This window comes from Octopus bimaculoides, chromosome 8 (genome assembly GCF_046866305.1).
Source record: "Octopus bimaculoides isolate indiv1 chromosome 8, ASM4686630v1, whole genome shotgun sequence".
In the NCBI taxonomy this organism is placed as follows: domain Eukaryota; kingdom Metazoa; phylum Mollusca; class Cephalopoda; order Octopoda; family Octopodidae; genus Octopus; species Octopus bimaculoides.
In genome coordinates, this window is record NC_142935.1 from 6,296,290 (window position 1) to 6,322,641 (window position 26,352).

The 26,352-nt window shown below is 35.1% G+C and overlaps 1 protein-coding gene across 1 annotated transcript; it reads left to right on the forward strand.

The window, feature by feature from the left end:
• Positions 1–254: 254 nt before the first annotated feature.
• On the forward strand, positions 255–26,101 carry LOC106878899 (integrator complex subunit 6). Its single transcript, XM_014928248.3, has 19 exons — positions 255–816; positions 1,146–1,223; positions 4,503–4,652; positions 5,879–5,968; positions 6,966–7,149; positions 8,211–8,339; positions 8,631–8,824; positions 10,629–10,781; positions 11,629–11,758; positions 12,164–12,258; positions 13,919–14,029; positions 16,814–16,893; positions 18,690–18,839; positions 19,724–19,827; positions 23,666–23,802; positions 24,625–24,733; positions 25,070–25,198; positions 25,302–25,565; positions 25,777–26,101. The coding sequence occupies exons 1-19, from the start codon at positions 706–708 to the stop codon at positions 25,989–25,991; spliced, it is 2,613 nt and encodes an 870-aa protein (XP_014783734.1). The 5' UTR covers positions 255–705; the 3' UTR covers positions 25,992–26,101.
• Positions 26,102–26,352: the final 251 nt, after the last annotated feature.

The following is a 26,352-nucleotide window of genomic DNA, read 5'->3' on the forward strand; positions in this document are numbered from 1 at the left end:
TTAAATTTAAAAACTTGTATCATTAATTTTTTTTTCATCGTAAAAATATTTTTGAAACTTCACTTTTTTTAACGTAAACTTGACCAGAAGCTATAAAACTCTGGTGTTTATTCGACACGGACCAGCGTTATTTATTAAACATCAATAATTTCCAGTGTAGTTTTTTGTCTCCAGAAACTATTAAAAGGCGGCCGCCATTAAATTTCAACAAGTTCCGCATAAAATGACTTCCGTTATCGTTGACGGCGAATGACGAGACTTTAAAACAACGAAATGACACTTTCTTTCGACAAACTATTTCTCTTGTTAACATCGCTTAACAACAGTCGGAGTCAAAATGTCAGCGACAAGGAAAAGAGTGGTAGTAGTTGAGTGAATCTTTATTATTGTCACTGCTGCTACTATCGCTCCGTCTGCGCCATTGATAGACAGAGAAGAAAGTGTCTAAGGACATTTTGGTGATTCGCTTTCCCATTTGTAGCCGTGTAACAGAGCACATCAATCATCTATCATGTAGATCATACAACTTTAACCGTATTACATGTATGCCTGTTACAATAACACGCATATATGTAATATTATTTTACTTATGTAACGAATTATTGCTAATTTATGCAGAGTACATAACACAAGTTTATAACATTAGAGTTTCGATCAGACAAGTATTTTTTTTTCCTGGCAGTGTAAGACTTCTTCAGTTCAATAATGACGATAATATTGTTCCTTATTGATACGAGTTCATCGATGAACCAACGCACCTACATTGGAACCAGTCTAATCGATGTAGCTAAGGCGGCTGTTGAAACATTTATGAAGGTAAATATATTAACTATACACATAATACTTTAATTTGAATTCTTTTCAAACTCAAGATCTCATCAAGATATTTTTATTCGTTGCACTTAAAACATTTTTATCGATAAAAAAAGAAAAATCAATTTTGTTTGTCTTTTTCTAAAGCGTCCAGAGACTAACATTGCATCGTAGAGTTCGTCCTTCTATCTTTTCTCTCTTTCCACCACGTTTACTACTTTAAATTAATGTAACACGTCTTTCTTGCCATATATATATTTTTTGTATCATTATTAACGTGTAAAACCCTGTAATTTAGTTTTGTGGATATATATTCTTTTTTATTACTTTAGATTCGTTCTCGAGATCCAGTGTGTAGATGGGACAGATATATGCTGTTAACTTTCGAGGAGCCACCAGCAAATGTTAAGGTAAACAACACAGCTATCAAAAGAAATTCTAACGAAGCTGATGTTTAATTATCCATCCATATATGACGTGTCCATCTGTTTGCATCGTTTCCCTTAATTCTTCTGGTTTTGTTATTTAAAGGATTTCCTAATGTCTCCATTATTCTTACTTCTCTCTTTGCCGCCATATTAGTGTTTAAGGGAATTCTGGGTAAACCCTGCCCCCCCCCCCCCCCCCGGTCATTCACTGCGTTTCTCCCTCGATTGAAGATTAAAGTTGATTGATTAAATAATGTTAGTTTATCAACAATCAATATTAATATTATTGTTTGATTAAACAACAATATTAATTTTTGTTGTTGGTTGTATTAAATTTGTGTTCGGGTTTATTAAAAATACTTTATTTCATAAAACCATGTTTACATATATTTTTAGACAATGCCTTTATTATATGACAACTACACTTTGGTGTGTGTCCCACCCATGACTTTGTTTCCGCATAACTTTCCGAAAAATTTGATTAATTCTTCACGAAATTTTACAGGAATACATTTTTTCGCGAATGTAGATCATAGTTATGTCGACAACCTTAAACAATTTTTTTTGAAGAACTTTCTGATCACTGTTCTAAAACCTCCGACTTGATTTCTTTCACAACTCTCTTTAAAATGTTTAGTTTTAAAAGACAAATACGTTACATAATGTTGAAACATAAATCCAGGAAGAAAAAGATGGAAAACTGGTGACAGTTGTGGCATGGAAAGAGAGGGTGCAGAACGGGCTGAAACTCTTCTAAAAAAATTTATTTTACTGACATAATAGTAATCTACACTCTCGAAAATGAATCTTGACAGTATTTCATTCGGATATGTGAATTTTTCAAAAAGTAGTAAGGAATTAAGATCAGTGGGACACTAAACTGAAGTTATGTCAGAAGTTGGTTGTCTGCTTTCAAAACACCTGATGAAGTTTGATTTCAGTTTGTTAGTTGAATAGCAGATGTGTATGCATTCGAACACAGCAAGTAGATTAGATACATTTATATCGATATATATATACAGATAGATAGGGTGATAAATTGAATATTAATTCAATTTAAAACCAAGTGGCCTAGCATATAAAAAAATCTGAAGATTCAGAAAAAATTGTATTGGATGTCCACCTAGTGGTCATCCCTTATACACGTGTGTGTGTGTATATATAGTAACATTTGACCACTCATTTCTCTTTACATTAAGAGACTATATGAAGGTGAGAGAGAAAAATATTGCATAGACAATGTATATTTTGGAGTATATTTCTTCAAAACATTCAGCTCTTGCAGAATACCTAGACAAAATAATGAAATATGCATTCAGTAATAATGTATTATGATCTTTTGAGGAATAGCTCTTCCAAAATTCTGCCAATGAATAAAAGGCAAGATCCACCCATATTAAACAATAGACACTTCTTTATACAGTTGTACTCATCCATATGCATCACATCTTCTTTACACTGCATCAGATTCCTCCTTTGCCTACCTTGTTTATACTTTATCATTCATGCACACTTACATTGCACATCCAACAATGCATGCTAGCTTCATTTCTTTCTAGTCTTCTCAAATCCACTGCATTCAAGGCACATGTCCCCACTATCATGCAGCATTGCAGTAGTAACTCAAGCATTGTACAATTTGTCCTTCATTCTGAGGGAGATTTTTGTTGTCAGCAGAGATAGAAACTTTCTAAACTTAACCTGGTGTTTAAAACATAAATTAACATGAATTTTCATGGAAGTTTTTAATCACTTTAAATCTGGAAGCTTGTATCATGGCACCAAGGGCATTCTCAGATGGTTTGGTATCAAAACAGTGAAAAGAACTGTCGCACTACCCTCTTCCTGAAACTATTAAATAAAAACTACATAAGAAATGTTATTCATCATCATCACTGAACATCCGTGTTCCATTGGTTAGGGTTGGTACCACAAGAGCCAACCAGGCCAAAGCCTGCTGCAGACTTCTGTGACTGTTATGGCAGGATTTTTACAGCTGGATGTCCTTCCTAACACCAACCACTCAGCAAAGTGGACTTAGTGCTTTTTATGTGGCACAAGCCCAGGCGAGGTCGGTTTTGGCAAGGTTTTTACAGCTGGATGCCCTTCCAAATGCCAACCACTTTACAGTGTGGACTGGATGCTTTTAAGTGGCACCTGCACTGACAGGATCACCAAGTACATGCAAGACAAAATATTTTAAGAGGGGAGGAAGTGATGATGAAAAGGTTATAGTGAGACAGATATAAGTGTCTTGCTGAAGAGGAAGTAAAAGGTTACTCTGCCGGAGAGAGAAAGATTAGGAATAAAGACAGAAACAGATGTGCTACTGCAAAGAAAATACGTGGTTGTATGCAAGAGAGAGAGAGAGAGTGGGAGACTGAAGGATGGAGATGGGGGCAAAATGCCAGGCATGCTCACAAAGAATGGGGATCAGAGTAAAAATGAGATGGTTGAATAAAAGAAGAGAGAGAGATATAGATAGTGGCAAGTGCCAGGGCATATCCTTGAGGTTTAAATGCCATAATATAAGTGAAGGGAGTGCGATTAATTATCCTTATTGCTTGCTCATCCAGAGATTTGTAAATAGTTATGTTTCCTGTGCCATTTTGTCTTGCGGAAGACAGTCATGTTTTGCAATTTATTTGATATTATATCATATTTATTTTTCAATTACTTATTTACTTGTGCCGGTGGCACATGAAAAATCATTCAAGCGAGGTCGTTGCCAGTGCCACTGGACTGGCTCCTGTGCAGGTGCCACATAAAAAACACCACTTGAGCGTGGCCGTTGCCAGTACCGCCTGACTAGCATTAGGAAGGGCATCCAGCTGAAGAAACTCTGCCTGATCAAATTGGAGCCTGGTGCAGCCATCTGGTTCACCAATCCTCAGTCAAATCGTCCAACCCATGCTAGCATGGAAAGCAGACGTTCAATGATGATGATGATGATGGTTAAACAGTTAAATATTCAGCCAGTTTGCTGTACATACCTGATTACTGATATAAATAACTTATTTTTTGTAATTTCTCTTTTTAAGTACTGAATCTTCATCAGGTATAGAATATTATTGTTTTTTGCCTATCAAACAAAAAAGCATTGCTGTGCTATTTATTTTAATAGTTTTACATTGGTTTCACCAATTCTATAATCATGCCTATTGGTCTCTTTCATTTTCAAATTTATTGAATCTAGTTATCCCAACAACTATGAAATAGTACCATCTGAAATTTCATAAATGAAATATTTTAATTTTTCAGGCTGGTTGGAAAGAGTCTCATGCAACTTTCATGAATGAATTAAAAAATTTAAAAGCTGATGGGCTAACAGTATTAGGAGCATCTCTCAAGCATGCATTTGATCTTCTCAATATGAATCGAATGCAATCTGGCATTGACACTTATGGTCAGGTAAAAAGATTTCTTCATTTTTCTTTTTTTTTTCTTTACTGCAATAATGATAAAATAACATTTACAGAAATTATTGGAAATGTTGTTTGCAGGAAATTATTTTGCAATAAACAATGAAAGATCAAAGAAAACTTACTTTAACATATTTAATAATGTGTTTCTGTTGTTATTAACAGGGTGGACTGACAGAATCATTAGTGTGTTAGGATAAAGCCTTTGCTGTATTAGTCCTGGCTCTACTTTTGAGTTCATCCAACATCAACTTTGCTTTCATCTTTTCAATGTTCCTAAACCAGAAACCATTGATATCGTTAATATTGTTCCTGGCTGAAGCTTATGTGTTACTTGTGTATTAAGTGCGACAACACCTGGTATAAAACATTGGCTTTGAATGTCAAGGTTGTGTGATGGCTAACATTCTCCACTAGATGTGTTAGCATGCATGTATGGCACATCACGGGTGAGCTGAGAGTTAAGAATTTAATGTGATCTGTTCAAAAACTGCTGGTGCAGATACATGATGTGTAGAAATACCAAACAATCCAAAGAGGAACACGAGAGAAGAGGTGAAGGCTGATGTTAGCAGAGTACCAAACCTCATGAAGGAAATGACAGAAAATTGCAAGAAGTAAGACAAAGTAGTGAGGGCTGATCTGAAGGCGTTGAACCTTACAGGGGAGATGACAAAAGGACTGAGATAATTGGCAATATGCTGTGCTCTAGAGCAGTGCTCCGCAACCTTTTTTCACTTGGTGTTCACTTATATTCTGTTCAAAATTCAGTGACACACTTGAACTAAAAATATAATTAAAAGTACGGGGGAAAAAATTATATTCAAGTTGCACTGCGGCACACCTAGCATCGTTTCGTGGCACACCAATGTGCCACGGCATACTGGTTGTGGAGCACTGCTCTAAAGGACCAGTTTATCACAGGAAAAGTGAGGTTCTAAAAGTAAAATGCTTTTTCCTGTCCATGGTGGGCCATACACCCAATTTGCCCACATCACACATCTCCTCTTCCTAGCACTTATCTCTCCCTTTTTGCCTATTTTCCAGTTGAGATTTAATCCTTAGTCTTTATATTTATTAGAGCATTAAAGCCTTCTCTGCTCTCATTGTATTTTATAGCTTAGAATATTGACAGTGTTTATCATCTTGAAATAAAATTACAGATCTTAACATTTTGATTCATTAAAAATAAGTATTTTCTTTTTATCTTTTAAGGGCCGGTGTCCATTTTATCTAGAACCTGCTGTTATTGTATTAATCACTGATCGAGGTCGACTAACTTCTCCAAATAGTGTTCAACTTGAGGTAAAGCATTATTTATTACTTAACTTTTTATTAGCATTTAATTTAAACTAGGTGCCATATGTGTTTTAATTTAATTCTAAATTAATTAAAAATGGTTTTGTGAGAAAAAGAACTATAACTTATTTTTGTTTCTTGATGTACTAAAGTGCCATTTTGAACACAATAACAAATTTTATATAAATCTGATAGAAGTTTACTCTGAAATTTATTCTGTTTCATAGCAATTATTTGGTTGAGATTGTTGGGGCAAGCGAAAGCGAAATCGTGATGGCACCTGTGCCCAGCATCGCCTTCCTGGCACATGTAAAGACATTCGAGCAAGATCGTCGCCAGTGCCGCTGGACTGGCTCTTGTGCAGGGGGCACGTAGAATACACCATTTTGAGCGTGGCCATTTCCAGTACCACCTGACTGGCCTTCGTGCTGGTGGCACGTAAAAGCACCCACTACACTCTCTGAGTGGTTGGCGTTAGGAAGGGCATCTAGCTGTAGAAACTCTACCAAATCAGATTGCAGCCCTGGTGCAGCCATCTGGTTCACCAGTCCTCAGTCAAATCGTCCAACCCATGCTAGCATGGAAAGCGGACGTTAAACGATGATGATGATGATGAACAAAGTTGGAGCATAAAAAAGACATCAATGAAGTTGTGTGCACATTACAGTAGATTTCAGCTTCACTTGAGTATACATAAAATTTATATAAAGACTTTTTATCTCTTGATGTTAGACCTCACTGAAAAGATTACTATGACAAAGTCAGGAACCTTCAGAACAGATTGACTGGTGTTTACAAACATTATGGTCTTGAGCCAGGAATTTAGTGATAAAGATCTTCTAGTTCTATGATACATTATACTCAGAACATTAATCAACCAACTAGTCACTCAGTGCTCAAATTGGCACAGAAGCTAAATTAATTTTATTTTTATGAAAGAAAGAAATGAACAAATAGTTGTGAATGACTTCTCTAAAAAAAATTTTCATTGGTTTCTTTTCAGTTGAATCTTCCAATGAATTCAGTGGTCCCAGGTTGTGAACTAACAAAAGAACCATTTAGATGGGATCAAAGAATATTTGGCTTAGTTCTGGAGATTCCAGCAACCCCACCAGTCGATAATGGATTTGTTTATATTCCTGTTGCTGAAACCCATCCAATTAACGCAATGTGTGATGTCACCGGTGGTAAAAACCTAACCTTAATTTACTTTTAAGTCTTAGAAATTTTTTTTTTTTTACTTTTTATTTTGATTCACGATAGGTGAGAGTCAAGGTATTTGAGGTACTGAAAAAAAGGCCCAAAGTTATCTTGTCACTGGGATTTATTTTAGCTGGCACAAGATATTGTGTGATCATGGCTTATATGGTTAATGTATTTTTGGAATACAAGGGAGAACAGTTCTTGGAATAAAAACTTATTCAGAATTTGGTGTAAGCTGAAAATAGAAGGGATAAAACACTCGTTGCCAGTGCCCCTGGACTGGTTCTTGTGCGGGTGGCACATGAGATGCACCATTTTGAGCGTGGCCGTTGCCAGTACCGCCTGACTGGCTCCTGTAGGATTTTCGAGCGAGATCGTTGCCAGTGCCCCTGGACTGGCTTGTGCGGGTGGCACATAAAAGACACCATTTCGAGCGTGGCCGTTTTCGTGCGGGTGACACGTAAAAGCACCCACTACACTCTCTGAGTGGTTGGCGTTAGGAAGGGCATCCAGCTGTAGAAACTCTGCCAAATCAGACTGGAGCCTGGTGTTGCCATCCGGTTTCACCAGTCCTCAGTCAAATCGTCCAACCCATGCTAGCATGGAAAGCGGACGTTAAACGATGATGATGATGATGATGATGATGAAAACAGAGAAACTGGTGGAACAGGTGAGTTCAAGTAAAAGTAGGGTCCAACAGGGAAATTCTGAAGAGCAGCATACTTTATTGCAGAATTGTAATAAAATAGTACATTTGTGGACTAATGATAAAAGATTTTCAAAATAATAGATTTTGTCAGTCTGATAGTTCTAGGTGGAATCAAGGTTATCAATAATCAAGTAAAGTATGCCATTAACTTTAGGATAAAAAACAGAAAAGAAAAAAAATTGTGGGTTTCTGTTGTTTCTTGCAATTTTTCTTTGTTTTACACATATTTCTAGTAATTTCTAGGTGTTTTTTAAATTATTTTATATGCCTACTTACAATTATATATATATATATATTTCATTTATAGAATGATCAATTAATTTGTTTATTATGCAGGGCGATCTTATGCAATTTTGTCTCAAAAAATGTTGAATGCAGCTCTTGAATCATTAGTTCAGAAGGTTCAAGCTGGAGTTGTCATAAATTTTGAGAAAATTGGTCCTGATCCTAAGCCAGTAAATGAAGGTAAGTGTTTTGTTATGTTATAAAAATGTAAAATTGCTCTCAATATGAGAAATACTCCCTTGCAAATGGTACTTTGGTTTTAGACCTTTTATTCACCATTAAACTTTCTGACATGGGTCCATTCATCCAGGTTTTCAAATTCTTCAGTGAGAATTAGACTTGTATGAAAAATGAATTACTTCCATAGCCAGATATATTGACAAACGAAATTGTTTAAAATCACAAAATAACATTGTTTCCAGTTTGACACTACATGTCAAAGTAATTGCAATCTTTGAATTTCTGTTTTAGAAAATGGTGATGTAACAAACCAGTATGGAGAAAATGATAAACGAGAAATAGAATCTCAAAGTTCAGGGGCAACTCCAGCCTGGCACAGTAACAGGAAACTCATCTATGTTCAACGATCAGCACAAAAAGGGTATTCTGTTGGTCATTGGCCAATACCAGAAGCCTATTGGCCTGACAGTAGTATTCAGACTTTGGTAAGTTATTATTCAGGAATTCTTTACGACTAAATCATTTGTGATAAGAAGTGTGTGTATATATTATATATCCATTTTCCATACTGGCATGGTTTGAACTGTGTGACAGGAGCTGACCAGCCAGATAGCTGCACTGGGCTCCAATCGTCTCTTTTGGCATGATTTCTACAGCCAGGTGTTTTATACATAGCACCAGAAAGGGTGCTTTTTGTGGCACCAGCACTGGTGAATTATTATATGGCACTGGCACAAGCGTCTTTTACATCTTGGTGAGTGGTCAGTGTTACTGACACATCCCACCAAAAGTTTGATTCTTGTTTCTGATAGCTAAGTGTATTAATGTGTTGTAGAATTACCAACAACAAGAAACAACTCTTATAGGTTTGAACAGTTCTCTGTAAAAAACACTGGTGATGGTGCCACGTAAAAAGCACTTACTACACTCTGTAAAGTAGTTGGCACTAGGAAGGGCATCCAGCTATAAAAACCAAGCCAAAACCAACAATGGAACCTAGTACAGCTTCCAGCATTGCCAGCATGGAAAATGGACATTAAATGATGATGAAGGATCAATGAGCTGGTTTTTCAAAATCTTTTTTTAACTTTTTGAATATTTCACTGCTGGTTGTATATTTGTAATTATTTCTTGGTTGTTTTGGTTATAAAACTGATAATAAAATAGAAACACGGGTTTCTTTCAATGCTTATTGTTGAGTTATCTAATGTAATTTTGATAATAACGTTCATATAAAGTCAACGAAAAACATAAGCAGTTCAGTAAATGCCATATTTATGTATTATAATGAGTTTGCTTCAGCTTTAATTGTTTTAACAGGAGGAAAAAAAAGATGAAATATAGAGCTTGTCTAGACTCAAATCCAAAGTAAAGAATTTATAGTTTTGAATTACATAAAAAAAGACTGGCATTCTTTATAGTTTGTCCGGTTCCACCCAGTCCCCCACCCTTCCTTCTAAAAGGACGCTGGTAACGATCACGCTCAAATGGTGCCATCTACGTGCCATCAGCATGGAAGCCAGACAGCTGCTCTGGCAATGATCATACTCGGATGGTGCTGTTAGCGCTCCACTGGCACAGGTGCCAGTCATCGAATTTGGTTCAATTACGATTTCGATTTCACTTGACCCAACAGGTCTTCGCAAGCAGAGTTTAGTGTCCAATGAAAGAAAGGTTGGCATGGGAGTCGTCGAATTTGGTTCATGTAGTTTCTTTACAGGAAACCTGTTATGTTATGTTCGGGCGCTTTTTCTTTAAAACTTTATCCCTCTCTACACATTATCCTAGTATAAAGTTTCCTTGCATCCGTGGGGTTTGTAGTCACATAAGCTTCATAGAGACCTCACAAGTGCTGGTGGCATGGAAAAGAACACCCAGTGCATGCTGTAAAGTAGCTGGCGTTAGGAAGAGCATCCAGCTGTGTAGAGACCATTCCAAAGCAGACACTGGAGCACAATGCAGTCTTTGAGCCTATCAGATCCTGTGCAACCCGGGAATGAGGTAGAGGATAAGAGTAAAATAAAATTTTGAGGTAAACCACTATTAACACATACAAAAGTTATGTGTCTAGAATTGAGCTTAAAACAATAAAGGTTTGGAAGAACTGTTTAATCACATGTCTGGTAAAAGTCTCAAAATTCTGGCATAGTTATAAGGAAAAAAGATTATTTTAAAACTTTACTAAAAATTCAGCCACATCATGTTAATTTATATATATTTATGAAATGTAATTATTTTTATATAATTTTCACTGTTCATTAATGCAATAATTACTTTTTTCAATTTCAGAGCCCACGAACTGCTCAACCTGTGGTACAGTTTTCATGTACAGCATGTGAACCGTTAGTTATCGACAATCTCCCTTTTGATAAATATGAACTCGAGCCGTCACCACTAACTCAATATATCCTTGAACGTAAACAACCAAACAATTGTTGGCAAGTTAGTATTGTCAATAACTTTGTGTTTGTCATGATGACTTTTCAGGCAATAAATACCCCATATTAATGTCAAGCACCTTGTTTAACCGTCTGTTCCCAAATTTTCAATATAAGCATTCAATAATTTTATATTTAGAGAATACAAGATGGTTAGTGTAGAAAATAGGTTCAATTCAAAAATTAAATTGAAGCACAAATTATTTTGTTATCAGAGTGTAATATTATTTTAGTTGTCCCAACATGCAACTGACCAAACATTAAAAAAGCAAGACTCTGCTCCTTGTGAAGAGGTGTAACGTTTTGAGGGTTTCTAAATTCTTGAATATTTGTTGGGCAATTCATTAAGTGATTGTTATGAAACCTTTTGGCTTAGCATAAATTTTCATCCTTAAAATGCAAGTGACTTATTTTCCTCACTTCATAACTTATATATAAAAGATTGTACAGTAATCACTCGCCTTATCGCGACTCACCTATCGTGCCCTCAGTACAGCACGGATTTTGCTGGCTAATATATGTAAATTTATATTGCAGACTCCTCAGTATATCGCTGGTTTCTGCGGCTGATGGATATTTGTATTTTTTTAGAATTAAATAATTTCTGTGGTAAAATAAGCATTTTCACACCTAAAAATTGATAGAACTAAAAAACAAATACACTCAAAAATGATGATGAAAAGTAGTTGGAGGTTGAGGGTAATAGATGCAGTTAGTGACAGGACGAAAGAACATCAAACTTCCACTAATCTTTTTTATGTAATTATGTTGTACTGTATTTATATCATAGATAATTTCCCATTATAAAGAATATTTTTCTAAAGTTTTGGGTTTCTTTTTCTTGTCTCTAGGTATTTGTAAGTAACAGTGCCAAATTTGACTTCTGCCATCCATTTGGTTATGTAAAAGCTAGCAGTAACCTATCATGTGTTAACTTATTTGTGATGCCATATAACTATCCAGTACTGTTGCCACTGCTTGGTAAATATAAACTTTTATTTTTTTCTATTAAAATTAAATTTCTTTTCATATAGGCGCAAGCATAGCTGTGTGGTTAAGATGTATGCTTCGCAACCATGTGGCACCAATTTTGAAATTGCTGCACGACACCTTAGGCAAGTGTCTTTTGCTGTAGTCTTGGGTTGAAAAAATGCCCTGTGAGTGAAGCTTGGTAGACAGAAACTGTGTGGAAGCCTGCTATATATGTGTTTGTGTTTTTGTTGACTGGTATGTTGAGTTGCATCCTTTAATATCAAAAATATAGCTGAGCAATTCAATGTGGTCAACTAAAATCACTTCAAGGCTATGTCTTAGCATGAGCATCGTATTGAGACTAAAATAAGTGTAACAACATCCAAATTGTTTTTTTATTTTTTATATTCTCAGATGAATTGTTCAAGGTTCATAAATCTAAACCTACCAAAAACTGGCGGCAACAATTTGACAGTTATTTGAAAACAATGCCTGTTTATTATGCTGGGGTAAGTTACTTAAAAAGCTATTTAATCAGCTTTCTGAAGCAATTTTTTCCTGACATAATGATCAGCTTAGTTTTATTTTACATATATATATATATATAATCAGTGCCAAAAGTCTTTTAATTCAGCTGCTATAGAAATGGTGTAGAGTTAGCATTTGAAAGAAGTGTGTGGTATGGAAACAACAGCATGTTGATACAATACTGTATAGGTGTCTCAGTGTACCTACTAAATTTTAATTGTTAATAAGATAGGAAAGGTTTGTTTCACTTTTTATCATTGTTCAAAATTTTTGAAATTTCTTTTATAATTAAGTAGTAGTATGAGAATTAGTGATTTTTTTTTTTTTTTTTTTTCTATAGTTGAACTCCTTAAATCTTATAAGATTATCCTTATAAGGCAAATTTGTCATTTTGGATGCACTTCACCCTTCACCCAATATTACTATAACACATTAACATTGCAGCTACAAGGAAACATATCAAGTACATTAAAATCCATCTCTGTATGCCCACATGTAGAAATAAAAAAATATTTGCTGGTATAATTCACCTTTTAGCTTCACCTGGCTCGAGAGAAAGGGTGATCGGAAATGAGGACAGAAACTGGTGTGCCACTGTAAAGGAGGTAGATGGTTACCTAAGCTGAGGGGGAAGAGTAGGAGACAATAAGAACACGAGAGAACAGAAAAAAGTGCCAGGCATACTCAAGGGTTGAGGATCAGAATATAAATGGGATGGTTGCATAAAAGAAGAGAGAAAAATGGTGGCAACTGAGGTAATAATATAGGCAGCAGGACATAGCCAAGGAAGCATGAGTAGAGAGTGGAGGGTGCAGTGAGTGGTGAAAATCTGGGTGTGTAGAGGGGTTGGGGGTACTACCAGATAGCAATGATACAATGAAAAGGATTGGAGAATGACAGGTAAGCATAGTGTGTGAAAGAAGAGATGTGAGAAAGAGAAGAGAATTGTAGTTTGGTGTGTTAAGGGAGGGTGTGTAAAAAGTTTTCTTGGAACACACAGCGCTTCTAGAACCAAGTTTTGCTGACATGGAGTGGGGTCTTCTCAAGAAACTTATATCACCAGACATCTCAGTTCATTTTCATTTCCTCGTGAGCCCCAACATCCAGAGATCAGAGCCTCAAGCTGTTGAAACCTTGCACAGCCCTGCAGTTCACTGGATCCTGTCAAACTGTCCAACCCATGCCAGCATGGAAAGCAGATGTTAAATTTCCAATTTCACATTCTGCCTCATCACACATTGCATACATACCACACTCTTTAACTACAACAAAGCTAGCTATGGCAAAGAGCACAGATCATAATAGTTTCCTTAGAATCAGCTATGCATTCTTAACCAACAACAAAGGAACCAGTACCTAGTTGCATCCATTTCCCCATGATTGTATGTATCTTGTATATTGGCTACTGAACATCTTTTTATAATTCATAATTCTATTAAAAACTGGCCAAATTACTTTACATAATGATATTTGTTTTTAACATGTTTCTGTAAGGGATTGTTTCCTCTACACACAATGCATATGATTCAAAGTCTTTTGTCAGCCTAATTGTACTCATCTACAATTTCATCTCAAGTTATTTTCAAAGATTTCAATTATTTTTTTATCATAAGTTAATAGCATTCTCTTTATTTTCTACAGCCTTTACGGAAAGCATTACAACGTATGGGTGCCCCAAGTCTGATCCCAGATAATATGGAAAATTGCCTCAGTTATAGTGTTATCACATACCTCAAAAAGTTGAAAAACCAGGTGATTACAAATTTAAGTTCATTTTATGCAACATAATTGGGTTCTCATTCTAGAAGTACAGACAAATGATTTCACTGAAAAGTATAAATATATTTTAATGTGCTTTCACAGTCAGTTAATCTCTATTAGTAAGTGTAACTAGTAAATATTTTCAACCAATTGACATTCAGTTCCACTGGATGTATCCTGTTTGACACTCACCTGTTATTGCACCATTCGGTGGTGTGAGCAGTCTGGAAATTTGAAGTATACTACATCTAATTTCTTGTTCATTCATAGAATCAAGCAAATGCAGTGGAAATAGGTATGGGGTGTGACCATAGAGGCTTAGATACATTTCTTCAGACTTTTCTTTTCTTTTTTTTAAATCCTGCACAGAATTTCTAGAGATATTGCTGTTGTGGCTATTTTAGTCTCATAATTTTGTTTGATTCTGTATGAATTTACAAAAAGACAAATCATCTCAGGATATTATTGATGTAGTTCTGTGGAGAGTTGTTTACAATGCATCTAAGTATTTGTAAATGTAGATACATTTAAACCCGTTCACCTTAAAAACATTGCTGTTTTATTACATGCATGAAAGTATTGACAGAACTTTGAAAACCGTTTTTGAAATTCTGAGAATATTACACTGGAAATATGGGGGCCACCAAAGAACTCGTCTGTGTTCAAATAATTGATTTAAACCAACCATGAGCAAACTGCAGCCTGCAAGACTTTCTGAATGGCACACCTAATGAATAATGATAAGCCGTGTTTCATGTGCCCTGCTTCTCAAAAAAGGTTTCTCATACTGATTTAAAACATCCATTTTTCGTCATAATGGCATGGTTTTTCACACTATAAGCAAGTCATAATTTCCCTCACTCTTCTCTCACCTCAGTTGTGTGATTCAATAACTTTACATCTGGCCTCAGCTCTCCCTTCTATGTCCTGTTTTTCATGTAATTCAATGCTTGCGAGTGTTTGACCATGAGTGAGGTGGAACATTTCAGTTTTACAAGGAGCTGTTGTGTCACTTTCATTTCATGTGGTAATTGTTTAGACCACCAATGTTATTCTCAAACTGTAACAGCTTAACTGCATTGTTAATATTTATGATATATCTAAATATACATGGAGAAAAACAATAAAACGTATAATTAACCTGATTGTCATAAATATATCCCGTCTCCACTTACATATTAAGAAATCACCTAAACAAAATCTGAAACGTGAAAATGAAATATAAAATACTTACATCTAGTTATCTCCATTGATATACTGAAACTAATGGTTATTGATAGTAAAAAATTATTATGCAGCTATATATATATATATATATATATATATATATATGTATATATAGAGAAAGGTAGCTTTATTTAGTTCATATATTCTTCTATCTGCATCTCTATACTTCTGTAGTTTCTGTGGTGTGGTTCGGGCCAAACTAATAAAAACTAACAACAATTTTCTCAGTGCCAAAGTGGATGTGCCAATACTTCCATAACCTTTAAATGACCATATAAAGTTTATTTGAAATTTTCTTTCGAATTTTTGATGAACATTTTATTAAAATTTTATACATCTGGAAAACAAGCCCTCCTCAAAATGATTAGTGATTGAATTGTTGATTTATGTCCAGAATATATTTTGTATCATTGAGAAATAGGTAGATACTCAATAAAGAATTAAATAAAAGAAACATTTAATGAATCAAAATACTAATTAGTTTTATCTATGTTTATTTCTATACACAACAATATATGTGTGTTACAAGACACAGGCAGGAAATTTTGACAATCAAACAATGTCTGTGTAGACAATATTTTTAGTGAATTTAACACTTTCATAATTGGGATGCCTGTGAGATCCTCTTGGTAGAGTAAACTGACTTTGACCAGTAAAAATCTTTCTGAGGAGTGCTCAATTCTACTGAGAGCAATATGCAACTGACCATTGTGTGAATGTGTGAAGAAAGTAACTTATTAAAATTAAAAAATGGAACATTTCATAAATTTTCTTGAAAGAAATTTAAAGAACAGAGATTCATCATTTTCTTCCATATATGCATACACATGTACATACATGCAGAAGGAGAGAGAGCAAGAATGGGGTGTATTGGGTGGAAGATTGAGGTAAAAACTGCGATAGATCTCTACCACTGCATCGCATCACTTTGTCAAATTATACATTCTTCGTTCATGACGAACTATTCATTAATGAACTTTAAAATGACCGCAAGTAAATAATTATCCAATTATTTTCTGAAATTGATGGGATGGAGAAAGTGCCCGAGTCATCTAAGTAACTTGTGTATTGGGTGAGAGATCAAAGTAAAAACAGTGATTGAAAGGCAGAGGTAGATAGAAAGATAGATAGATGGCTTTTCTTATTGTGAAGTAACTTCTTAAAATTTACAAGTTTTCTTAAGAGAAATTCAAAGAGAGGAGGTTCATTATTTTCTTTGTATTTTGTAATAAATTTTCAAAAGTGGTAGCTTAATGTCTTTAAAGATCATGTTGGGAAATAATGTGTATGTCTATGTACATAAATAGAAGAAAAAGGGAGAATGAGAAAGAGGTGGAAAGTAGTGAAAGAAACCCAAAGTTATGTGACAGATAGGTTTGACAAAAGCTATTATATCAATTATTATTTTTGCATGTCTGCTAGATAGATGTAAATATAAATAAATCTGTTATTAATTTAAGTTAATTTGTAAATCTTTTACAGCCATAATTTGATACAAACTTTTTTTTTTTTTTGTTTTTGTTCAAATTTCATTTCATTGTTACTTAGGCTAAGATTGAAATGGACCGTTTAATAGCTTCCGTTGGTCAAAAGTTGCCTCCACCAGATGGACTTAAAGTAAATTTAAGGTAATTTGTAAGAATTTTTTTTTTCTTTTTTGTCTCATGAGGAAAGAGCTGGCTTTTTAACTGTCGCAGCCCCTTCAAGACTAGTGAAACTGATGCAGTTGCTGCTCAATTTAAGCGTCTGTAATATTTACATTGCAGGAAAGATGTGACTGGGAAGGGAACTACAGAGAGAAAGGTTTATATTCTGAACAGTGGGCCAGTAGTGAAATTTTATTTTCATTGCCCCTTGTATGGTTTTAGGCAAGGACTTACACAAGAACAGCCCTGAATCTTAACAGAACACATTCACAATAGCTGCAACTTTATATTTAATCTCAACAAATTAGTAATAACACTACAAGAATTTGTCTTGTTGCATCTTCTGCTGTATGCTGCCCCAATAAGTATTTGCTCTCCCTCACCCACACTCTTACTCTTTTACATCAACCTACTTACTTGTCCCCTCTAGCAATGTGCATTCCTATGCACATGTTACTTCACTTCACACTAAATTTCCACACACAAATGTTATGTACATGCAGCCTTGATCCCTCATCTCAAACATGAAGTTAGGTCCTTGAACAGAAGCTGTAAAAATATTTCCCTGTGGGAGTGTATCCATGTTTCCTTCAACACCACATAGACACAACCATTGCACGTCCATTTAGTCATGCTAACCTGTGTTGGACAGGTCTTCTCTGGTCGTGTCTTGCACCATTCAACATCCTGAGATCAGCCATCACCACTTTTTCCCATGTTGGCTTTGGTTTTCCATTTCCACCAGTTCCTTTCACATGAATTGTGTGATAATTCTTTATCTAACTATCATCATTCATACAAATACAATCCCCTCTCTTGCACATTACAACTGATTTCATTTATGCACAGTTTTCCTCTGTTTTGTGTGTTCTGTCTAGACCAGAATGATTAACATGTTTGTCTGCAAACTCTTGATCTGTCTTCAACTGCCTAAAACTGCCCTCTTATATTGCTGGACTTCAATCTACAACCCATGGCTTTACACTTTTCTTTATCCTTCCAAATAAGGATGCTTGAGTAAGAAGGGATTGCATCAAATCTTTTTATTCAAAGTATGCTGTCCCCTGTTTCCCATCATCACTCCCCTTTTATTACAAGCTTGACTCTTCATCACCCATACTCTCCTTAATATTTCTATACTACCAGCTGCCATTCCCTTGACCTCGGGTCATTCATTACTGACATCCATCACACTCTTTTTACCTACAAACATGTAGTTGCCACTTATTCTGTGCCGTTTCTGTCTTTCCCATTTCTCCCAAATTCTACACCCCCACCCCGCCTTACTCTCTTTTTTTTTTTTTGTCTCCCTCATCCTAATTTGTATTGCACAATTATCCTCTTTTCTACCCATTTTATGGGTTGCTGAGTTCTGAACAAATGAAGTCTTCGTAGAGTAGAGGAGATTCTGCTAGAAGTGTTGTTGGTACTTTGATAAAATGCATCCAATACAAAGTAGTTGACAAACAAGCAGAGACCTCATGAAGTCAATGGAGCCTTGGTCTTGTTTTGTCAAGGACATTATAACTTTTCTTGTGCAGGTGCCACAAGAAGAATGTAGTCAGTCTACTTTGTAATGATGCTTTGGAGCATATTAACTGCAAATAAGAACTGTCTTGAACAGTGATGACCCATGGAAAGTGAACATATGATGATGATGATGTGAATTAAATTGGCATGAAGAAATGAGAATTCAATTTACACTGCTAGATAATAATTTAATTCCAAAAATTTAAGCTTCTGTATCTTTTTCTTTTTACTGTTTTTTTTTCACTTAGAACAAAAGCTTCAATTGTCCAACGGAAAGACTTCAACCAACTTCTGCAGACAATGGGAGGAAACATGAGCAACTTGCGACAAGAATTGTTTGACTACAACACTTTTACAGTTGCTGTTCAGGACCCAGAAATCAAGCCTCAGTACTTCAGGTATTGTATTTTAGCAGGTTCTTTTTTCCTTCTCTTTCACATTTCCACCATGGAAATATGGAATACTTTTCTAATTATTTTATTAATTTAATTTTAACATTTAATATCGATTTTTCCATGTTGAAATGTCTATAGATTTGCTCTTCTTTTTGTCTTTGTTTCAATTCTGTTTGTGCTAATGTTCATTAGTTTGCATTTCTTCCTACTCAGTTTTATTTTCACCACAACTGACATCAGAAATATTAGTATCTGTCTTAAGTCACAGTAAAATTGGAATATTTTCTCTCTATATTTTCAATATCCTTCAAAGATAAAAAGCTTTAAATTCACAAAGCAAGTTCTGTATTGGTGGTTCAGAGGGAAGGAATATTTAAACTTTCTATCTAAAATTACATGCCAAAAGTTACTAGTGATTGTAAAATGGTTTTTATTTGATCATTAGAAATTTCCATGGCACTACAGGATATTTTGCATGAATTATCTTCTTACCAGTTTGCATGAATAACTTTGTTATCAAAGCACAGCAACTCCCGATTAGGGGCTTAAAGAGTTAATTAATAATTGTTTTCTAATATAAAATTCCTATGAAATGTGGAATATTGAATTGGAATAAAATGGTTTTGGAGCATATGTATTAATCTTTAAAATAAGTGGTAAATGGAATTATTTCTAAAACAATATCTCATGAATCTTTTTAACTTTTGTGGAAATTTCCAAAATTTATCTTTAGCATAAAACAAATCATGATGGTTTTCACTTTCTTAAAAAAATTGAATTTTTCAAGCACAAAACCAAGCGCATACATTGTTTAAACAGAAGCGTGCATAAACAAAGACATGTCATTTCACTTATGCATAAATCATTTTAAAATAAATACATTTCAGAAATCCATTTGATATTCCCAGAAAGAATTTATTAGATCAGATTTCAAGAATGAGAACTAATTTTTTACAAGTTTCCCCACAGAACTCTAAACTTATTGATGATGGTAAGTTCTTAACTGCTTTTACTTTTATAAGTGAAAATACATATCAATGTTGAGTATCAGTCAATATTCATGATCTCCACAGTACCACTCAAATATCTGGATAGTACTGCTGCTACGATGCACGCTCACACACACACATTCATAATTGTGGTTTACAAAAAAACCCATCTAAATCCCCATGATATACCAATCATCTCGTACTTGTCCCTGCTAGTTTTCATTTGACAAACTTATATCACTACCACCAAAACTTACTTCATACACAAACCAACCAACCGGTTTGTCTTCAGTCTGATCATTGAGGGGAAAGCTGGAGGCCTATAGCTGAGATGTTGAAAAGAATCACTGTACTAGATAATTATGCAATACAGGATGGTGTTATCTGCAATGACTGTTGTAGCAGTATTATAAACAGATACACTGGACGAGAACAGTTAAAGTGCTGTGTTTTGTTAGTAGAGTGTACATGTAGCAGAGGAAGAGATGCAAAGAAATAGGGTTTGGATGTTTGGTGTCACAGATAACATGAAATGACATTTCAAACTTGCTATCCTGATGTACACCATTGTGAAAAAATGATTCTATGAGGTTGTTATTGTCTTATTACTGTGATTCATAGTTTTGAGTCCAAAGAAGAGAAACAATTGCCACTATCTTTGTAGCCCCAACCTCATTAATGCAGTCAATGGGACGACATTTAGTACGGAGAGGCTGGATAAGTTCAAGAGTTTTGATCATTGGGAGGAAGGATTAGCATAAATGTTTAAAACAGGATTTGAACACCAAGGCAAGAAGATGACAAAGGAATGGCCAGCAGGGTAATTGGGTGGATTTAGTCTACATAATATTTTGCCATTTAGCCCAAGGTCAGATCTATGGGCAAGGCATTCTATCTGTAATCAGCTCATCTTTTTTTTTTTAAACACAGAATCTAGGACTATATTATGTAGTGCTGTTTGAGGGATATTTGGCTGCTATTGCATGAAGTCAAGCAACTGCATAGAGGCTGCTTCATTATGTTTCATTTTTAGAGTTGTTCAGACACTTATTTCCCATTATAAAGTGGGACAACAGCAGGAGTTTTTGGGGTTTTTTTTTCCTTTCTTTCTTCAGATGCAATCTACAATGGTTGTTTATAGCAGTTCTCCAATATTGTCTCCTTTATTGCTGCTGCATTATTCTAATGTGGTTCACATATTTGCTTCATAGAGGGTCAACAACTGTTCAAACCCAAAGTATCTTCAAGAACTGAAGAAACAGCTGAACGTTTGTGGTGCAGTCATTATGAGTGTATTATAAATATGTAGTCACCATGAAAGATCATTAGGGATTGTGTGGCATGTTTGAAGTAGAACGAAAGAAGCAAGATGACCAGTTTCATCAAATAAATGCATGCTTAATGGGAGGTGTTTAGTTCTGGTGCTGGAGGTAGTTGAATGTCAATAATGCCATAGCTTTCATTGACATTTTTTAAAGTAACGTTTATTGAAGGAAATCTACTTTGGTTGTAAAAAGTAGACAGATGGATTATAGCGAATCATTTAGAATTGTCTCTCTGTCTCCTCACTTGCTCATTTGAAATATTAAGAGTTTCAAGCTGGGAATGTCAGCCATTGTTTCGCATTTCTATACATTGGGATGGATGTCCATACAGACAAAAAAAAATGTTGACTTTGGTGTGCGAAAGAGTCTTGTCAAGAATACATTTTGTGAGTAGGTGAGAAATGGGTAAACCGTGTTGACTGATTATTGTGCTTAACTGAAGTCATTGTAGAGGTTTATGCATCTGTTTTCTGTTTCGTGACAGACATACCTGCTTAAGAAAATATGTTTCAGGATCTTAGAATTGCTTCTCTTAAAAATTCCTTTCACAATAACTGCTCTGGATACAGAAGTCTTTAGAACTTGCTCAAAGTATATTTGTCAAAGTTGCTCTGTCTTATCCTGTTCTTAATGTTTTAAGAGTTGAAATATATTCAAGATCATCATCATCATTTAATGTCCGCTTTCCATGCTGGCATGGGTTGAACAGTTTGACTGAGGTCTGGAGGGCCAGCAGCTGCACCAGGCTCCAATCTGATCTGGCAGAGTTTCTACAACTGGATGCCCTTCCTAACGCCAACCACTTCGAGAGTGTAGTGGATACTTTTATGCACCACCGGCACGAGGGCCAGTTAGGCGATACTGGTAACAGCCATGCTCAAATGGTGTTTTTTATGTGCCACCTGCACAGGAGCCAGTCCAGCAGCACTGGCAACGATCACACTCAGATGGTGCTTTTAACGTTCCACTGGCACAGGTGCCAGTCAGGCGGTGCTGTCATTGGCCACGTCAGCAATTTTGATTGTAATTTCACTTGCCTGAATACATCTGCGCAAGCAACACATAAGTAGGCTTGTTACACCTCTGGCATGGGCCACAGGTTATGGTCTCACTTGGCTTGCAGGTCTTCTCAAGCACAGCATATTTCCAAAGGTCTCGGTCACTAGCCATTGCCTCAGTAAGGCCCAATGTTCAAAGGTCGTGCTTCACCACCTCATCCCAGGTCTTCCTGGATTTACCTCTTCCACAGATTCCCTCAACTGATAGGGTGTGACACTTTTTCACACAGCTGTCCTCATCTATTCATACCACAAATCCATACCAGCGCAGTCATCTCTCTTACACACCGCATCTGATGCTTCTTAGGTTCAACTTTTCTCTCAGGGCGCTAACACTCTGTCATGAATGCACACTGATATTACACATCCAGCGGAGCATACTGGCTTCGTTCCTTGCAAGCTTACACATGTCCTTAGCAGTCACCACCCATGTTTCACTGCAAGATCCTAGAAGATAAATTAAACACTATGTGAGTTCATTGGATTGATTTCAATTAAATTGAAATAACAGTTTTACTTAATTACAATTCTTTCCCTCTTCCTGTTGTGGGTTCAGGAAAATACTCTTTCAAATATGGGGCTGACTTTTTAATGTTCGATGTGATCAAGAGGTTTATATGCCTCTGTTGTAGCCTTACTCTTAGCAGCTCCTGTGACCATTTATGTATAGACCTATGCTATGCTCATTTCTATGCACACATTGCTTGTTGAGTATAATGAGTGTTTGGGTTGGAGAACAACTATTTGTAAATCGTTTCTTTATATCTGCTGGAAATGCTATGTGATACTGAGGTAAACAAGTTCATCCTCGCAAAGAGTTCAACTGTATTTTCCTCCAAAGCACCTGAATACAATGATCTGTTAATTCTGATTCATTTCCTGTTTGCTAATGCAGCTCTTAATTGTTAAAACAAATGATCTGATTAAGTTTATGATGAAAACATAGAGGATCACACTTACTTAGGAGTGGTGGATCTTTTGATTTTTCAAGAACTTGAAGAAGTCTTATTAATAGCTATATGTCCATGGCATTGCTCTCTAGTAAAAGCAAAACCACCAAGTGCATATTGTATTGAACTACCAATTCCTTGCAGGGATTTTCTTTGTATAGCTCTGTGAAGGTGGGGATATCTAGCAAATCTTGGACCCGTATTCTGTTGCAGTGGAGATGTGTGTCCTACCATGAAAGTGGAGAGTGAGCTAATTTTCAATCAAAAAAAAATATTTCTATAAGAGTGTCCAGCTGTGGAAACCATACCAAAGCTAACATTAGGGTTTAACATGGCCCTGTGCCTCACCAGTTCCTCTCAAACCATTTAACCCATGCCAGCATAGTAAACAGACATTAAATAATGATGATATTGTACATTAGAATGTATCTCCATTAGTAATTTTTTTATTTTTTTTTTTATTGCCAAATTTATATTGAGTTTTCATTCACTTTCTTTTAATTACAGACTACATTCATAGCATTCCAGTTCAGCAAATGGGTAATTATCAAGAATATCTCAAGAAGATGCCTGCCACATTAAGAGAAATTGAGACACAGCCAGTCAGGTTACACATGTTTGGAAATCCATTTAAAGTAAACAAAGTAAGTTATTTTTGGAAACATTTGTTGATTTTTATTGAATGGCCAGCTGTTGTAGGTAGTGTATATTTGATTAACAAAAGTATAGTTCTCTTGTATATTTTATCAATAGTAGAATTGAAGTACAAAAGCTAGTTACTGTAAATTTTGGACCCCTCTACTATATAAATATATTTGTTAATATGAACCAAATGCTTGATAAGTTCCAGGTGTTACATCTTGGAGCTTCTAAAGCATTGGTATATGATACTGCATTCTATATCAAGATAAGATTAAAATACCTGTCTGATTTCAAATTCCAATCCTATTGAGTTAAGAAAGCAATGGGAATTCCTTCCCTGTTACCTCCAACTATTAATCGGCACTTTGAATTAAACCATCTTGATGCCAGACAGCTATAACAAATACACTCTGACATGTGAAAATGGTTTGAGCTTGGTGCAGCTCTCCAGCTTACCATTTTCAGTCAAACCATCTAACCCATACCAGCATGGAAAACGGATGCTAAATGATGGTGATTGTGGTGGTGGTGATGGCAGCAACACTATTAAAATTAATGTAATACTTAAGATTGGCCAAATCTGTCCTACAAAAGGCTTTGCAGGGTTTAGTTATATATCTTCTCATTCTGAATTCAACTTCCTCTGAGGTCAACTTTGCCTTTCATCTTTTCAGAGTTGACAAAATACTTACCAGTATAGAACTGGTTCGATTTGATCAACTGTATTCTTCTGCCACTGCCATCCACCACAGCAAGATTATGATCTTGTGTTTGTTTGTTTGTTAGAAATAAATATTTAGGTTTACGGTTTATTTGCATTTTAGAATATTATGATTGATGAAGCTGATGAAGCTGTCTTCGGACAACAGTCTCGGAGCAAGAAAACTTCCCAAGACACACTTGTTAATTCGTTGCCAAGAAAAAGAAAACCAGGTAAGTATATCCTATAAAACTGTTGAACCTAGCTTTTTCTCATTAAGTTATTTTCATTTAAAATACAAAAGCAAATTCATGAAAGTGATTGATTACTTGTTATTACTGACCCCAGCATCATTATCTTCCAAAAGGGTGTGTTGAGACGATAATTGCTGAGTTTTGAAGTAGTAAAGTGTAAAGATGATATTGGAATACCTGTGTGTGTAAAGTTTGCAATGTATTTTAAAGTATTGAATAGTAAAGTTTTTTTTTCTTGTATATCTTATATGTTTTTGTTGAATAATTTTTTCTGTTGTATTTTTGTCTTTAAAAAAAAACCCTTTTTTTCCATAGGTCCTTTACCAAGAGATCTTCCCATCAAACGGCCAGCATCGCCTTCGATTATGACAGAAGCTGCTGCTGTCTCCTCACCGCCTGTTTGTCCAAAGACTGAAAATAATCTGAAAGTTGAAAATTCTTCTGGTAAATGTTTTATTCTAATAAATTGATTCTCCTTAAAATGTAATTTGTCATTTTTATTTAAGAGAGTGGTAGATTAATATAATAGTTTTTCCTTCATTTACAGAGGATACATCACTTCCTAATCCTTGGGTCAATTTACAAGAAGAAATACCAATGGATACAAACCATGTTAATGAACTCTCTGTCAGTCCATATCAACTTGATCAGTCAAATCAAATAGAATCTTTAAAAACTGATATAGAAGTTCAATGCTCAGAATTTACAAACTTAAATAACAATCCAAATCATAAATTGGAATCTATTCATTGGAACCATAATGCAAAATTGAGAATTATTTTATACAAGGAACTGAGAAAGCCTGGTAAAAGTAAGTATAATCATTTTCGCTTTGGGCAACAACATTTATTCAATCGATTCTCATAGAAATAACTGCTCAAAGGTTTTAGCTTCTTCATTGCCTAACATTTCTACTTATTTCATTTGTTATGATGATGTGCAAGCCTAATAGGAAATGCTTTTTGCCTCAACATTTTCTCTTTGCTTTTTGTATATTTATTTTTGTTTTTAATATTTTGCAGATTATGATAAATTTTTCCAGTATTTGAATTCTATGAAGGGTACACTGAATATGAAAGTAAAATTTATCAAAGATCTAGTTGGAGAGGCAGCGCGGTTTAAAAAGAGGCGGTTGATCCAACATTTGGAAAAATTTGAATTGTCAATGACAGAGTGTGAGACTAAATGCAATCGGAAATTTCAAGTTCGAACAAATGATGTTCATTCTTTATGTTGATATCATTGCAATCTAGGATTATTATTATTATCATCATCATTATTATAATTTCATATTTATATAACATATTTCCTTTTATAATAAAGAAACTTGCTGCACATACAAGATCAGTTCTGTGTTCTTAAATTACTAAACTTTGTTTCCAGAAATTGTGATAAAGAAATGGTATCAAAATTTATTTCTATAATGAAAAAATTCTATGTATTTTTGTGTTTATTTTATTATTACTGTTCTTTGACTTTGAAGAGGATTTAGTAATCTATTAAAACTAACCTCCTTTCTCTTTTAGCTTCTTGATTTTCGTGTTCACTTTGGGAGTGTTATGAAGCCTCTTCATTTACTTTTGTTCCGAAAACATATT

What these genes read in the sequence shown, in the direction of transcription:
- LOC106878899 (XM_014928248.3), top strand. Translation starts at nt 706, where the DNA reads ATGACGATAATATTGTTCCTTATTGATACGAGTTCATCGATGAACCAA. An exon ending in CTGTTGAAACATTTATGAAG is followed by an intron (nt 817 to 1,145) that starts GTAAATATATTA and finishes TTATTACTTTAG; the next exon opens with ATTCGTTCTCGAGATCCAGT. An exon ending in ATCCATTTAAAGTAAACAAA is followed by an intron (nt 23,803 to 24,624) that starts GTAAGTTATTTT and finishes TTTGCATTTTAG; the next exon opens with AATATTATGATTGATGAAGC.